The 16,967-nt window shown below is 34.1% G+C and overlaps 1 protein-coding gene and 1 long non-coding RNA gene across 5 annotated transcripts; both read left to right on the forward strand.

Annotated features, from left to right (window-relative positions):
• The first annotated feature begins 2,716 nt into the window (after positions 1-2,716).
• On the forward strand, positions 2,717-7,211 carry LOC148266510 (uncharacterized). The gene is made up of 7 exons (XM_088218570.1): positions 2,717-3,618; positions 4,289-4,429; positions 4,530-4,895; positions 5,117-5,362; positions 5,561-5,653; positions 6,140-6,340; positions 6,570-7,211. Exons 1-7 carry the CDS (start codon positions 3,283-3,285, stop codon positions 6,783-6,785), a joined length of 1,599 nt encoding a protein of 532 aa, XP_088074696.1. The 5' UTR covers positions 2,717-3,282; the 3' UTR covers positions 6,786-7,211.
• A 4,796-nt stretch (positions 7,212-12,007) lies between these two features.
• On the forward strand, positions 12,008-14,998 carry LOC148266511 (uncharacterized). Of its 4 annotated transcripts, none has more exons than XR_015818638.1 (3): positions 12,030-12,887; positions 13,055-13,518; positions 14,299-14,998. It is a non-coding gene; the product is annotated as an uncharacterized LOC148266511 (long non-coding RNA). The 4 variants fall into 4 exon arrangements; XR_015818637.1 differs by having other exon boundaries at positions 12,031-12,887; positions 13,075-13,518; XR_015818639.1 differs by having other exon boundaries at positions 12,032-12,887; positions 13,217-13,518.
• Positions 14,999-16,967: the final 1,969 nt, after the last annotated feature.

Raw genomic sequence — 16,967 nt, forward strand, 5'->3', positions numbered from 1 at the left:
AATTATTGGTTTTGGGATATCATCAATCCCATGCTCTTTATGTAATTCTCTCTCATTTATGGCATCTTTAATTAAATGAGAAATAAGTGTAGTAAGAGGAGTATCTTCACTTTTTTTAGCATTCCTCAATATATCAAAGTCCAACAGAGTCGTGTGTTCTTGAAAAATCACATCTCTAGTAGTGATACATTTTTTCTTCACTGGATCCAATAATCTGTACTCGAATTCTACATTTCCATAACCTGAAAAAATGAATAGAATAATCTTGTCATCAAGTTTATGTCCCTGCTTCTTAGGCACATATACGAATGTCTTGCACTTTGAATACATTCAAGTGAGAGTAAGTAACATCCTTCACAAACTATATTCTCTTTGGAATATCAAAATCCAAAGCAGCTATGAAGAGCGATTCATTAGGTAACAGACAATTTGAAGTTTTTCACCCCAAAATGGCTTTACTAAATTAGTCATTTTCAGCATGCATATGACATTCTCTAAGATGGTCTTGTTTGTTCTTTTAGCACCATCATTATACTGAGGAATACCGTAAACAATTTTCTAATCTCTAATTCTATTATGTAAATAATAGTTCTCAAACTCCTTTAAAATATATAATTACTATCATTGTCACTGCAAAAATATTTAAAAATATTCTTTTTCCCTTTCTACCATTGCATGAAACTGATTGAAGTAATGTAGAACTTGGTCTTTTATTTTCAAAATAAACACCAAAACCTTTCGTGAAATATTTTCAATAAATGTAACAAAATATCTATTATTGCTTAATATTTTCACATCAATAGAATCACATACATCAAAATAAATTAGTTTAAGTACATTTTTTTTTCCTTTAAGAAGAATTACTAAAGGAAATTATGTGTTGCTTGTCATATGAACAATCATTATAAGGGTTTAGACTCATATCTTTTGCAAAGGGATGAGAGATTTTTTTGTTAGAATTTGCAACATCTTTTCACTCATATGAGCTAGTCTCCTATACCACAAGTCTGATAAAATATCATCTTCCGCTATTTAAAACATTTTTTATTGTTTTCACTTAAGTCTTGTAGAGTGTGTGACATAATCTATCTCAAGCAATCATAATTGAACCTTTGGTAAATTTTTATTTTTTACCACCAAATAAGTTATAATAATAATCTAAATCCAGGGTACGAACAAAAATCATATTCAGGTACAAATCTGGCACATATTGCACATTTTTCAAGGACAACATACAACCAACATTTATCTATATACAAACATCCTCAATACCCCATCTATCTCTATAACTGGTGTTACATATTTTTACTCTAGTAAAATATCTTTCTCGGATATAATATGGTAAGATACTACTGAATCAAAAACTGACTCAATATTATGATCAATAACATGATAGTGATCATCAACAAAAGAAAGTACAAATAGCTCTTCAATTTCATCAGCTACAATTACAATGGTATTTTGATCATCAACCTTTTTTATTTTTCTTATTATTATGTTCATTTTTCAATACTCTGTATTTTGGTTTCACATGTTCCTCATTGTCGCAATAATAACAGCTGAAATTTCTTTTTGATTGTGATTTACTTATGGATTTATTATTGTTCTTTAGGACCTCTTCTTTTACTTTTATCTTTACTCTCTATGATTGTAACAAAAACTTATGAAGTATCAATGTCTATATCTTTCTTAGTCTCCTCGTTATACAGACTATAATTTGGAGTAAAGTTACCAACAGACACCATCAAGGTCTCTCAATTGTCTGGCAAGGAGCTCAAGAGTAATAATATTTGCATTTCATCATGTATAATTATTTTTGTAGTGTTTAATTAATTTACCAAAATTTGGAACTCATTAAAGTATTTTTTTACTGATCGTTCGTCTTTCAATTTCAAGTTGCCAGCTTTCTAATAACAAAAAATTTATTTGAAGTAATTTTTCTCTCGTGCATAACCTCTAATTTCTTCTATAAGTCTTGTAAATTAATTTCTTTGCTTATGTAATGGTAGACATTGATATCTATCCATTGTTGCATAATTCTAAAGTTTTTTTTTGTCCATTTTCTCCTAGTCTTCTTCTAATATCTTAATTGGCTTGACAGTTTTTAATTTAATAAGATCATACAAATTTTTATAATAAAAGAGATTTTTAATTTTTAATTTTTAAATCGGATAATTTGAAATTGTTAATTTAATTAGTATACTTGTGAATTTATTCATTATAATTTATGTAATTAATTTTGAACCTAAGATTAACCAAACTCTTATATGGTCTTAATTAAAAAAATATAAATAATTATGTAACTAAAATAATTACTAATAAATAAATAAATAACGAGTAAAAATATAGACATTTGACTTTTATGAGAAAAACCTACTATTATTAATAAAAAAACTCACGGGTTAAAGTTTGATTAAAAAATCCAGTATATCTCGAAATAAATACAAAATAATCCACTGTGAATAAAACAAAAATTTTCTTTTCAGTTGGCTACACTTATATATATATATATGTGTATATATATATGTCCAACCTTTTATTTTCTTTTTTCTTTTTGCTTTCTTTATAGGCGAGAGCAAGCTGTTTTCATTAGATTCTCCTCGCTGAAAGGCTTCCATGAATCACGAAATATGATCTCTTCCCTGAGCTGACACTATATCTGGAAACAAATACGAAATAATCCACCCAGAATAAAACAAAATTTTTCTTTTCAGTTGACTACACACACCCACATATATATATATATATATATGTATATGTAAGTCCAACCTTTTATTTTATTTTCTTTTGCTTTCTTCATAGGCGAGAGCAGCTGTTTCCTTAGATTCTCCTCCCTGAAAGTCCTCCGTGGGTCGCGAAATAGGATCTCTTCCCTGAGCTGACACTGTCTGGAAACAAGAACAAAATAATCCACTGTGAATAAAACAAAATTTTTCTTTTTCAGTTGGCTACACTTATATATATCTATATATATACATATATATAAGTCCAACCTTTCATTTTTTTTCTTTTGCTTTCTATATAGACGAGAGCAGCTGTTTTCATTAGATTCTCCTCGCTGAAAGTCCTCTATGAATCACGAAATATGATCTCTTCCCTGAGCTGACACTCTTTCAAAAATATCTCACCATTATATTTTTCCCCGTGCTGAAAATCCACAAGTGATCTGGCATATCTTCTCCATTAGCGTTTACGTCTTCTCCTACTCTATCTTCTTATTGATGGTCATGGGCTGGAATAAACACATTTCGCTCTTCCCCTCTGTTTACTCTCTTTACAGCCATGCCGTCTTCTTCTCCTTCTGGGTATTCTTTATTGTTTAACACAGCGAGGCTACTCGCGACGTTGTTGGTTTTGGTGGCGTGCCCTCGTGTGCAAGCCGTGCAACTACCGTTTCACGCGAAGGACGTGCTACCGTTTTTGCCCAGGCATCTTTCATGGGCGATTCTCAACTCACTGAACGCCGCGGTGGACCTTCTGCCCAGCTTTATGGGCGCAGTTTCGGCTCGAAACGACACCGTCGAGTGGAAAGGTGCCTGCTTCTACGAGAACAGGGCTTGGATGGAGTTCCACAACAAGACTGGGAGCAAATATGGTGGAGGAACTCTTCATATCAAGGTGAGAGGGCAATCGGATTTTAACTTCATACATCTATTTTTGCTCATACAATTTCCGTTCTTTTCCCATTTCGGTTGGTTTTGTCCGTATTTTAAGTATAGTATTACTTACTTTTGAATATTAAGGCCTGTTTTGATATTTTGGTTCATAATGTCGATCTTTTGCGTGTTTATTCGGTTGTTATTATAGAAATTTGGAGGATATAGTATCTGGGTAACGGAAAGTTGGGGGATGTGTAGTATGGAAATCGGAAAGTTTGATACTTTTGCAGAAAGTCTGGGTTTCCTTTTGTTGGGTTTGCGTATTGATAGGTAGTTTATCCAAGTTAACCATTTAGTTTTTCAAGTCTAGAGAAATTGGTAGTTGTATTTCAGATTCTTAGAATGTTTTTGCTGAATATGAGAACTCTTGTAACAGCTGCCTTCCCTTTTCTTGAAGGGATAACCTTCCTGAACTTCATTTCAACTTTTGGCGTTCTTTTTAGTGACAGTTAGTCGATAATTCCAGCTTTAATTTGTTGCATTTCATTGCTAATCTTCACTATTGAGAGTTTATGTCTAATGTGTTTCTATGGAGAAACATACTTCTAGTGAACTTGAAGCAATTTGGAGAACTGGGTTTGTTGAAGTTCTGCTCAAAATTACTCAAAATCTCTATCTGTCTTATCCAGGTCAGCAAAGCCCACAGTTGGACATGCATGGATCTTTACGTCTTTGCCACTCCATATCGTGTAACATGGGATTACTATTACCTGTCTCGAGAGCACACACTTGACTTCAAGGAGTGGGAAGGGAAAGCTGAGTATGAGTATGTAAGTTGCCACTTTAATGCACTCATGATTTGCTAGGTATGGTAGTTTTTGCCCTTAGGTTTGCATTTTATGGCATGCATGGTTTTTGTGTTTATCTCAGGTGCAAAACAGGGGAATTTCTATATTCCTCATGCAAGCAGGGATGCTGGGAACTCTTCAAGCATTGTGGGATGTGTTTCCCTTATTTACAAACACAGGATGGGGTGAAAAATCTAATATTGGATTTCTCGAAAAGCATATGGGTGCTTCCTTTGAACAACGTCCTCAACCCTGGGTGACAAACGTTAGCACTGACGATATTCACTCTGGAGATTTTCTTGCAATATCCAAGATTCGTGGGCGATGGGGTGGTTTTGAGACTCTGGAGAAGTGGGTAACTGGAGCATACGCTGGTCATTCTGCTGTTTGCTTAAGGGACTCCAAAGGGAAGTTATGGGTTGGTGAATCGGGCCATGAAAATGAACAGGTAAAACTGCAAAATGTGGAATTTGCTAGAAACATATAACTTATAAGGATTGAACTTTCTATAAGGTTGTGTAAGTGTATTCTCTTTTTCAAGCTTTGTAAACAGAACGGTTTCTCCTATCTGAATTGTCCTTGCATTAGGTTGTTGCAGTGGCAGGAGCAACCATGATTTCTTGGCCTTTCAAATGTGTCATTTATGAACCTCTCATTTCCTGCTTGTAGGGAGAAGGTGTGGTTGCTATTATACCATGGGAGGAGTGGTGGGGGTTTGTGCTTAACAAGGATGAGTCTAATGCCCATATTGCATTACTTCCTTTGCATCCTGATATGCGAGCCAAGTTCAATGACACTGCAGCATGGAACTTTGCCCTAAGCATGGCAGGCAACCCATATGGTTACCATAATATGATATTTAGCTGGATAGACACTAGAAGTGGGAACTACCCACCACCAGTGGATGCTCATCTGGTATTTAAAATATTGATGTTCATTTTTTATTTAAACTTTAAAAAATTTTTGGCAGAATTTTAGTTGATGCTTTGTATCTCATATTGTTTTCTAATAATCTCAGAATTCTCTTTCATTCCTGTGAGCATGTAGGTGGACTTTGCAATTAAATAGTTTCATCAATTCATGTGATTTGACCTAGTGTTTGTGGTACAATAGGTCGCTTCTTTCATGACAGTATGGAATCATATACAACCAGATTATGCTGCTAACCTGTGGAATGAAGCATTGAACAAGCGACTTGGAACTAAGGTACTGTAAACTTTCTTTTTGTTCTCTAGTTTCATTTCTATCAGTTCAGCTTGTTGAAATTCTGTTATAGTATTAATTGGTGGTAATTTCAAATGAAGAAAATGTCTTGCGATATAGTTCTGTTTGTGAAACGACACATTTTCAAGTTACATGTTAAGCATCTTCAGTCAAGTACATGCTGTTGGGAAATATGAAGTAACTATGAAAATCATATGTGAAATGTTGTTTCGTCACATTTATTCATGAAACCATATGTGAAGTGTTGTATCTTGCATCCTATTACAAGCAGTTAACACCATCTAAATCATTTCCAGACTCTATTTTCCAAGCAATATTATTGCCTGACTTTGCTGTCATGGCATCAAATTTAAGGATTGATGACATTAGAACAACTCTTCCCCTGAAAACTCATTAAGCATCTCCTCCTCTCTCTTCATTTCAGTTATTTTCCTTGTAGTTAAAATTAATTTTTTTTTTTTCCTATAGGACCTTGATCTTCCTGATATATTGGTGGAACTTGAAAAGCGAGGATCATCATTTGATGAACTATTGGCAATTCCTGAACAAGATAATTGGATATATAGTGATGGGAGGTCCACATCATGTGTTGCTTTCATTCTTGAAATGTATAAAGCGGCTGGGTTGTTTGATCCCATTGCTACAGAGATTCAGGTCACTGAGTTCATGGTGAGTTTTCCCAGATTAACCATAATCTTATATTCTCCAGTAACTTCAAGCCTATCATTATATGATGAGATCTGACGAAATATAGTAAATCATATAACCATGCTGCTCAGGGAATTGTTGGTAGTTTGCCTGTGAGTTAAAATTTTTTCAGGTCAATTTGGAGGTCTAGCTGTTCTATAAGTAGTTTACATTTTAAATTTATGTGAATTCAAATAATTTATAAATGCAGATTAAAGACGCATACACACTCAGGTTTTTTGAGAACAACTCAAGTCGGCTGCCAAAATGGTGCAATGATGGGGACAGTGTGAAACTTCCCTATTGTCAGATCCGAGGGAAGTATCGGATGGAGCTACCTGGATACAATACAATGGACCCATATGCCCACATGAATGAAAGGTGCCCATCTCTGCCACCAAAATACAACAGACCTAAAAACTGCTGAAGAACTTCAAATCCTCAGAAGTTTTCTCTCACATAGTCTCTGGTTAAATATTAAATCTGGACCTTGCACACTTTCTCTGCTGTTTGTATGATACAAGTATCAAAAGGAAATTTGGACTATTAAGACCGTTGTCAATATGGTGATAAAATGGTAGAAATGGAGATTCTGATAGGTACTGAATTGTTTGTACGATGTACATTTACATGGACAGATTAAGCCTTAGAAATTCTCCGTGGCTGTCGGAAGTTTACATGTTTAGCTGTAAGGAGTTATGAGAAAAATCTCCAGTGCATAGTAATTCTCATTTGTTCTTAAAACCGTAGATCTGATTATACATGTATGGTGTATGGTGGAACTGATGTTTGGTTGTTAGAACCTTGTTCGGTCAGATTTCGATGGTTCAGGAAATAAAGTTTTATTCATGTGTGTCATGTTTGTTACCCATAATATCTGTACATGAATTAGGAGTGCTAATAAGAAGCTTTTAGTGCAAATTGATTTGATATGCTATAGCAAAAAAGAAAGGCTAAGCATAGCAGACAAAAACTGAGAATTAAGTTTCACTTACTTGCCAGCCTTTGGGAATAAGGGACCCACCATACTCAACATCTTCCATTGCCTTTCTGAACCTTTTGAAGACCGGAGGAAACATTCTTAGAGTTTCCATTACTACTCTCCATGTGCATTTCATCTTTGAGAGATTCTCCCATGTTATAAATGCCCCTGCGGGCTTGCTCTTAGCTATTTCATCTTGTTCTACTGATCGGAATTGAGTCTGTAAGATAGTAGATTGCTGATATTTCAGTTGAGGTCTCTTAAGATGTTATGCTAATTAAGTTTGTCAATTTCATCAAGCAAATTGAAAAGCCTAACCTTCTCCCATGTTTCTTACCTCAAACCCTAAACACCTTTCATCCCTTTGAATCTTTCTCTTCTCTTCCCTCTTTTCCTTTAGTGATTTTGCAAAATTAAGGAAGGTAGTTACAATATAACAATCTAGACTTCTGAGAGCGGTTAGTAGGTTCAAAACTTATTATGTCAGTAATGCTCGAGCCTCAAGGATTCCAAGGCTACCAAACCACTGTGAAATTATTTGGGTTTGGTGCCCAGGCTACAAAATCACAGCAAGTTTATATTGAAATCTGAAAATGCTTGCAGTTTGCAGTTTGGATTTTAGCTTATTTTAGTGTCTTCTCCTTTATAATTTTCATTTCATAAATTTCATTTGTTTCGTAAATGTAAGTAGCAATTTTTTTTCTTATCAAGTATCTAGAGTAAATTTAGCTGGCCAAGGCCTTACATATTCAGCTGAAGCAAGTTTGAGAAAAACCTAAAGCACATTGCAGTTTTGGATTTGTACTCAAAACAGTAGATAATGCGGAACTCAAGATCAACCAACATGATCAGGAACTCACACAATTTTATTTAAAGGCATTAAAGGAATTGGTACTATAGAAACATTTCCTATTTAATCCACTATTAAGAATGATAAGAACTAAAATCACTGAAAATGAAATAAATAAAATGAAAAAATGTCACAAGATCGTACATTGATAAGTAAATCTATTCATTACTCAACAATATGGTAGAAGAACCTTTTTTGAAAAAAAATATTTTTAATATTATTGAAATAATTTCTGAATGTCTTCTAATGAAGACTTGGTGACTTATTTATAGGTTAAACCAAGTAAATAACAATAAAATAAAATCTCTTAATTTAATTTACAATTACAAAGAGAATAAATTAAAAATTAATTTCCAACGTAAAATAAATTTCGTCTTCCCTTTTAATTAAAAAAAGATTATTGTCAAATTAAGAAGAGAGACATATGTAAATAAATTAAAAATTTAAAACTAATTTTTTAATTAAAATAAATTTAGTCTCTCCTTTAATTAAAAGAAATTGTAATCAAATTAATAGGGAGACATGAAAATTTAGGGTCGACCATAAGATCTCTTTTTTAACCTATTTCCTCATCTTTCTTTGGATTGAGTCTTCTCTTTCTGATCCATGTCTATGCTCACATCATCTCCTCCTCCTTCAAAAACGATTCGTTCTCGAATTGGACACTTTTTATATTTTCTTTGAGAAAATGTCTTGCAAAACAACACTATTTAATAAAAAAGGTTTGAGATGAGTTAATAATTTTGTTTTGAAAGTGAGTCTCCTTAGCTCTTGTTCCATATAGTAACATTATCTTTTCATGTTCCTCAATCTTTTATTTTCTCTTAACTTTATAGAGTTTTTGAGTTGTTGTTAATCTTTAAATACCTTCTCAGGTGATACCGGTGCAAATGTAAATTTTGATCACTCATGCTAAAGGAATAACGATTTCTATAACCATCATAAGTTGCGCGCTTATCATATTGTTAGGGTCTTCCAAGTAGGATGTGACTAGCATGCATGGGTACAATATCACAACGTATTTTATTAGTGTATTGCCCAATAGAAAATGAAACTAATACATGCTTAGTCACTTTCATCTCTCCACAATCAGTCAACCACTGTAACTTGTAAGGGTGAGGATGGCACGTGCATATCAACCCAATTTTATCAACTAAAATAATACTAGCAACGTTGGTGCAACTACCCCCATTTATAATGAGACTAGATACCTTCCCATTTATAAGGTAACGAGTGTGGAAGATATTCTCTCTCTGGTTACTTTCTTCTGACTTGACTTGGACGTTTAGAACTCTCTGGATAACCAAAGCTTCTCCCTGAGCTGGATATTCAACACTTTCCTCAACGCATTATCTTCTCTCTCGCAATCATTAGCATTATTAATTCCATCATCATCTCTCAATAACATGATCTTCTTATTTGGGCATTGAGAAGCGATATATCCGGTTCCAAGGCACCTAAAATATTTAATTGTACTATGTTTTTTAGATGAGTGAGGTGTCATACCTTTTGCATCAGGTAGTGCAGACTTTTCCTTCTTCTCGTTTGTTCCCTTGTTTTCTTCTTTCTTAGGTCATTCCGAGCTGTAGGTAGAGGTGACATATGATGTGCACTGCCTTTTGTACTTGAGTTGTCTCTCAATTTTCATGGCCATGTGCACTATGTATTCCACCTCCATATAGTGCTGTAATTCCACCATGTTCGCGATGTCTCTGTTGAGACCTCCAAGAAATCTCACTATGGTTGCTTCGGGATCTTCTTCTATATTGGCCCTGATCATGATCATCTCCATCTCTTTGTGATAGTCCTCAACGGACATATATCCTTGTGTTAAGCGTTGTAACTTTTGATGCATCTCTCTATAGTAGTAAGATGGTACGAACCTTTTTCGCTTGATTGCTTTCATCTCTCTCCAATAGGAAATAGGTCGCTCTTCATTACCCCATCTAGTGAAGAGTAGTTAATCCCACCACACTAAAGCATAGTCAGTGACCTTTACCGCTGCTAGTTTGATCTTATTTTCTTTGTGGTAGTTATAACAATCAAAGACTAGTTCTACCGTCCTCTTCCACTTCAAGTATGCTTCAGCATTATTTCTACCCTTGAAATGTAGTATTCTCATCTTGATGGAGCTGATATTATTATACCTCCTTTCTTCTCTCCTCTCCACCCTGTCTTCCCCATCATAATTACAGGATCCATCCTCATTTTCAAGATGTTGAGTTTTAGGTCGCCTTGTATTAGGGGTCCTGTGTCTTGCTTCACTTCGACCACTACTCAAATTATCTACCTTCTGATTAAACCGTGTCATTTCTACATGCATAGCCTCCATAAGGAACATTATGTTAGCAGGGTTTTGATACTCACTTTACATTTTAAGAAGATTTCCTACAAAATGGTTAGTTAAAAAAAGTTTCTTTTTTTTCATCAGTTCTCTTATATTTCACTCACTTGGTTTTTATCCTCTAATAATTTCACATACTCTTGCCTTTTACCTTTTTATCTCCCACCCTCAAATTGAGTACTGGATAAATCATCTTGAATCAAAGTATTCTTAAATATTATTTTAAGACATTGCAATGAGTCCTATAGAACAAATACCGCACCAATACTATAAGAAAGAATGTAACACACAGAGAAAAAGATAGTGTGTTATCAATTACGCTAAGTTCTAAGATACAATTTAAATGTTTAGATATATCAGGGAACTAAAGCTTATAACAATAAAAGAAACTGAGAGTAAAAAAAATTGACGGTTTATAGAAAATGTAGGGATTCGGTATTGTCCCAAGAAAAAATTCGAAAGATATTCCTGTCAATCTATTTCCGATATACGTTACGTTCTATATAAAAATAATGTAGTTTTTAATGAATTATGTAAGTATGAATGCACGTGGTTGTAAAAAAATTGTAAAATAAAAGGGGCTTTTACCTTATGTAGAGGTGGTTCTTGCACCGTTTTAAAGAAGGATGGTGAATACTAAAAAGGTAAGTACTTTCCCGATGAGATTTCTTTCCTTTGTTTCTTTTCTTTTCTCTTTTTTTTATCTTTTTTTTTTTTTCACAGGAAACAAAATTGCAAGAAAAGTAGATTAAACAAATTGATACTCAACAACGATTTTATCAAGTTAAGAAAACGTCAATTGACGTTATGTCTTTTGCTTGGATCGATGTATGAGATAATCTTTTTTTTTAGTAAATGAACAAAAATAAATAAATAAACAAATAAACGGTGCAAGAATTTAAAAGTACAAAAGTAAAAGATAATAGGTTTAGATGGAGTTAAAGCTCTGATACTAAACGATGCGGAACCCAAGATCAACTAATATAATCAGGAACTCACACAATTTCATTAAAGGCATCAAATGAATTGATCATATATAAATATTTCTTACTTAACCCACTATCAAGAATATAAAAATTAAGATATTAAAAATGAAAGAAATAGAATGGAAAAACACAACAAGATCGTACTTTGATAAATAGATCAATTTTTTATTCAACAAGAGGATAGAATAACCTCTATTAAAAAAGAAATACTCTTAATATTATTGAAATAATTTTTGAATATCTTACAATAAAGATTTGGTGGTCTATTTATAGACTAAACTAAGTAAATAAAAAAAAATCTCTTAATTTAATTTGTAATTATATAAGAAATAAAATTAAAAATTAAAGACTAATTTTTTAAATAAAATAGATTTAGCCTTTTTTTTTAATTAAAAAAAATTATTGTCAAATTAAGATAAAAGATATATAGAAATAAATTAAAAATTAAAATTAATTTCCTAATTAAAATAAATTTAGTTTTCTCCTTTTAATTAAAAGAGATTGTTGTGAAATTGACAGGAGACATGAAAATTTAGGGCCGCCGTAAAATCTCCTTTTTGGCCTATTTTCTCCTATTTCTTTGGATTTGGCTCTCTCTTTCTAGTTCATGCCGATGCTCACATCAATAGATATACTCCAGATTACATCAAAATCAGTAGACTGTGTGATTGTCCAAGTTTCTGGGCATGATTTTGACTGGTAGCCCCCCAGCTGGTACTGGTATTGAATCTCTTCCAAAAGAATTGTCTGAAAGCAGCAACTTCCAGGTAAATCAGGTGATAAGATAATGGATCGAAAGTAGGGTCTCATTCCTTGCAAACTCAGATCCTGGACAAATGCTGGGTCCTCCAAATGGAATGAAACTGTATGGCAGAACTGATGTTTGGTTCTCGAATCTTGTTGGGTCGAATTTTGATGGTTCAGGGAATATGTTTCCATCCGTGTGCGTCATGTTTGTTACCCAGAATACCTATACATGAATTAGGAGTATCAATTAGAAGCTATGCTACAGATTGATTTGGCTTGCTGTAGCAGAAAGAAGGAATAGGTAAGCGAATCAGAATAAAATTGAGCATTGAGTTTTCACTTACTTGCCAGCCTTTGGGAATAAGGTAACCACCATACTCAATATCTTTTAATGCTTTCCTAAACCCTCCAAAGACCGGAGGAACCATTCTGAGAGTTTCCATTGCTACTCTCCATGTGTATTTCATCTTTGCAAGATCTTCCCAAGTTAGAGGTGCTTCTGCTGGCTTGCTTTTAGCTATTTCTTCTTGTTCTGCAGATCAGAAATCAACAACTTTACCAGATTTTACCATATGGTGTATCAGTGTTTGTCCTCTTCAATTCACCAAGTTACCATCTAGGTATGCTTAGTTACTATCCCTTATTATTACCATGTGGGTGGGTATATCAGTGTTCTCTTCAATTCACAAAGTTACTATACCTTACGATTTTACTTTGTTTAAATTGTGAAGTTACGAAATTGTGTTTGTTTCCTGTTATGTATTCCGTTGCAATGCATACCTTTCAGCACTGCTGCATAAATGGCAGGGTCATTTGCTAGAAGATGCAATAAGAAAGTGATGAAAATTGATGAAGTGTCATGTCCAGCAACCATGATCAGCATAACATTATGCAGAATCTCTTCTTCTGTTAGCATTTCTTGATTCTTTTCGTTTCGGATAATGAGCAGGCAAGTGATGAGGTCTTTATGAGGATCACCTTGTTGTTCAAGTTCCATCCTCATCTCAAATATGAGATCCTTCACCAATTTTTCGAACCTGGGAACTTGCTCTGAGGCTACAGTTGTATCAATTGAATGGCAAGTTGTCTGGGACAGACCACATTCCTTCAATCATCTCTTGAAAGTAACCCACTAGTTGATCTCTTCTAATTCCTCTCTCAAGTCCAATTAGAAGAGAATATATGATGTTGAAAGTAAGATTCTTCATAAGAGGCAGAACCCACCAACATTTTGCAAATAATTGTTGATATGTAAGTTTTCTGTTCAGATATCATGGTAATCAAGCTGGTCAATTTTACTAAACAAATTGAAATGGCTTCCTTTCTACCATGTTTCTTCCTTCCAAAACCCAAACCTTTTTCGCTTCGAATCTTTTTCTTCTCTTCCCTCTTAATTTCCCTTCCGTGATTCTCTAAATTGAATACATATGGTAAGCAGAAGCGGGTCGTGAATGTATTCTTACCATTAACATGTTGATGAGAATAAACAAAATCATGGTTAATGGTTGTTACTTGTGCAAGAAAGTGGTAGAATTTTGTAATCATATTCTTTTCTGTGCCCAGTAGTGTAATATTTAGACTATGGTTTACGGACTACTGGGTATCAACTGAGTTATTGCGGGTACAATTAGGAATAAACTGTGAGTTTGAGGTGAGACTTATAACAAGAAAGAATTGTATAACTCATTCGTTTAACTAATTTTTGGATGATGTAAAAAAAGAGGAATAACAGAGCGTTTGAAGGGTGGGTTGGGGATATGGTTAGAATTAGAGATTAGTGGGTACATGTTTTTTATTCTTTAATTCTGGAACATGAAATATATGGGTGGGAAGATTTTGAAAAAGTCATTGACATTCTAATCGAGATATAAATATTTTTTACATGAATGTATGTCATCCTCTTAAGTGCTTTATACTTAACATACATTCTTTTTATCTGAAAATAAATGATATTAAATCTTTTATAAATATCTATTTTTTATGGATTTCTTATTATCCAAACATACGGTGACCTCTTCCTTCCCTTGCCAGTGCTTCTCAATATGCAACATGAACTTCTTCCGTTTTCCCTATATACTGCTTCAATGATTCAGACTTCAAGAAAGACACAAGAGCATCTCTATCACGCTTGTGATCTTCTCCTGACAAATCTAGCAGACATGGATCCCCCAAAAGCATTCGAACTGACTTGGTTTGCTGGTTAGTAATTATGCTGCTATCACAAGTAAACACAGATTTGTTCGCAGCTTGTCCATAAATGAAGACTGTTGGTTTGCCAAAGAGGCTCACCTTTGATATGGGTCCATATTTTATTATTCTTTCTTCGAGTCATTTCTCTGCGGTGTTGGCTCTCATAGCTCGGAGAAGGATAAGGCTCTGGCCTATTATTGGGAGTCCAAGTGAACCAGGAGGCAACCTTTTTGATGATCTTCTTCTCAGGAGGAAGAAGATGGAGATCGAGAAGACGAAAATGGTAAACGAGATTTTCATTTTTGGAGTTAAGTCCCTGTCTGGGTGAGAAGATGGGTCATTGGGCAGTGAAAACCCCATATGTATTTGTATATATATACATATGCACACACACACATGGGTGTCTGATCATGAGGACATTCTTTTGTTTGCTTATGGAATTGTATCTTATTTACGTAGAGATTTGATTCTGATTGACACTTTAAAATATTAATTTTTATGATTATCCTAGTGAAGAAAAGTTGGAATGATAATTATTAAATATCATACGCTATTAACAAACTTTCATGGTTACATAAGATTAAACTTCTGCAATAGTTACCTAAAACTTCATTAGTAAAATTCTGCTAGATAGAATATCACTGTTAGTTAAAATTGAAATATGAATTTTTTTTTTGATGTTTTGGATCTATTTGTACTCTGACACTATTGGTTATGTCCCGTATTTACATTCTACTGATTTAATAATTTTTTGCATCTAAACTTTTATACTTTTAAAAATTTAAATTATCAGTAGTATATAATTTATATCATTATATAAATTAATAAGTAAATATATTTCGACGTGAGATTGAAGTATTACACCAATTCTTTTGTTTGTTATATTTACTCTTTTATAACTCTCATGCGGTGAATTTCATATTTCTTGTGTATACAAAATATTTACTTTTCTCTGTTTTTGTATATTACAACAGGAGAGACAAGAAACTGAAAGAAACAAAACATAGGCGTATATGTATATATGCAGACTTTGTAGGTCTCTTTTTGTTTGTCTTGTCTCTGAAGAACATCAGGGAGATGTTCCTTACTATCTAGGCTGGCTAATATCCATTCCAAAAAAATGGTGGCAAAACGGGATTTCCAAAATGAAGTAAACAAAACGGTAAAAGAAAAAGCAAGAATACCAGAGAAATTGAGAAGTGGGTTTCTTCCGATATCTTCCGATGCCTTCCTAAAGCGCCAAGAATTGGAGGAAACAGTCTCAAACTTTCCATTGCTACTCTCCATGTGTACTTTATCTTCGCAAGATCTTCCAATGTTTAAGGAGCTCTCACTGGTTTGCTCTTAGCTAAAGCTTCTTGTTTTGCATATCAGAGATCAAGTCTGCAATAAAATCTTCTCCTTGATATAATCTCTTATGGGATCGGTCAGACTGTATATATTAATGTTCTGTTCTTTGAATGATAAGGTACTCTTTATCTTTCAAAATCCTAGCTTTTATAATTTGCAGACTGCTGGCAGGTAGTCATCCATTCCCTGGAACTATTGCTACATAAATTGCAGGGTCGTTGGCCATAGTCCTTACCATGATTTGATGAGAATGGATGAACTTTCATTCTCTGCAACCATGATAAGCATGACCCATTTGCAGAATTTCCTCCCTAGATCATTTCTTCATCGTTTTCATTTCAGATGCTGAGCATGCAAGTGATGAGGTCTCCATGAGAAGCACCTGTTGCTAAATTCTAGTTTCTTCTCTTGTATCAGATCCTTCACCAGTTTTCAAACATGAAAAATAGCTTTGAGACTATGGTTATAGCGTGTGAACGTAAAGTTAACTGGGACGACAGATAGTCCTCCTATCATCTCTCTGAAGTTGTACACCATCTCATGCATCTAATTCTTCTCTCAACTCCAAATAGAAAAGAACATGCTATGTTGAATCCAGGGTCTTCACAAGGGGCAAAATCTACTAGCATTAGAGAAATTGTAGCTAACATGTAACTGGAGCTCTATTTTAGGGGAGAAAGTAATACTATCCTAAAATTTCCCCCTATTTCCCTTTCCGTCTAATTGAAAGCTTCATCATGATCTAGTACCATATCGAGTCACTATGATGTGCATCCTACTTAAAGAATACATGTGCCTGAGGTAGATGTCAACTCTTGCTGAGTCTTATGTTTTGTGTTTAACATAATGCATTGAGCATTTCGCAAGCTACTGCTCTTTTCCAGTGCATCTCAAGATGCATCATACTGCAGCCTTGCTTCGAGCCATTAATTCTCTGCTGTGTTGGCTCTCATAGCTCCAAGAAAGCTAAGGCTTTGGTCCATTATGTGTAGTTTCAGTGAAAGGGGAGGCAGCTTTTCTGCAGATCTACTTCTCTACCTAGCGAGGAGAAGGAAAAAGAAGAAGAAGAAGGGGAAAATGGTCAACATTATTTTCATTTTCTCTGTTTTCTTGTTCATTTTCTCTGTTCTTTAATGCAAGATGATGTGCCTGGAAGGTTC

Source organism: Carica papaya, chromosome 4 (assembly GCF_054855325.1).
Source record: "Carica papaya isolate Zhongbai chromosome 4, ASM5485532v1, whole genome shotgun sequence".
In the NCBI taxonomy this organism is placed as follows: Eukaryota; Viridiplantae; Streptophyta; class Magnoliopsida; order Brassicales; family Caricaceae; genus Carica; species Carica papaya.

Excerpts from the sequence above, each read along its gene's own strand:
- LOC148266510 (XM_088218570.1), top strand. The coding sequence starts at position 3,283 with ATGCCGTCTTCTTCTCCTTCTGGGTATTCTTTATTGTTTAACACAGCG. Across the intron at positions 5,363-5,560 it reads CACCAGTGGATGCTCATCTG|GTCGCTTCTTTCATGACAGT; the intron begins GTATTTAAAATA and ends GTGGTACAATAG. Across the intron at positions 5,654-6,139 it reads ACAAGCGACTTGGAACTAAG|GACCTTGATCTTCCTGATAT; the intron begins GTACTGTAAACT and ends TTTTTCCTATAG.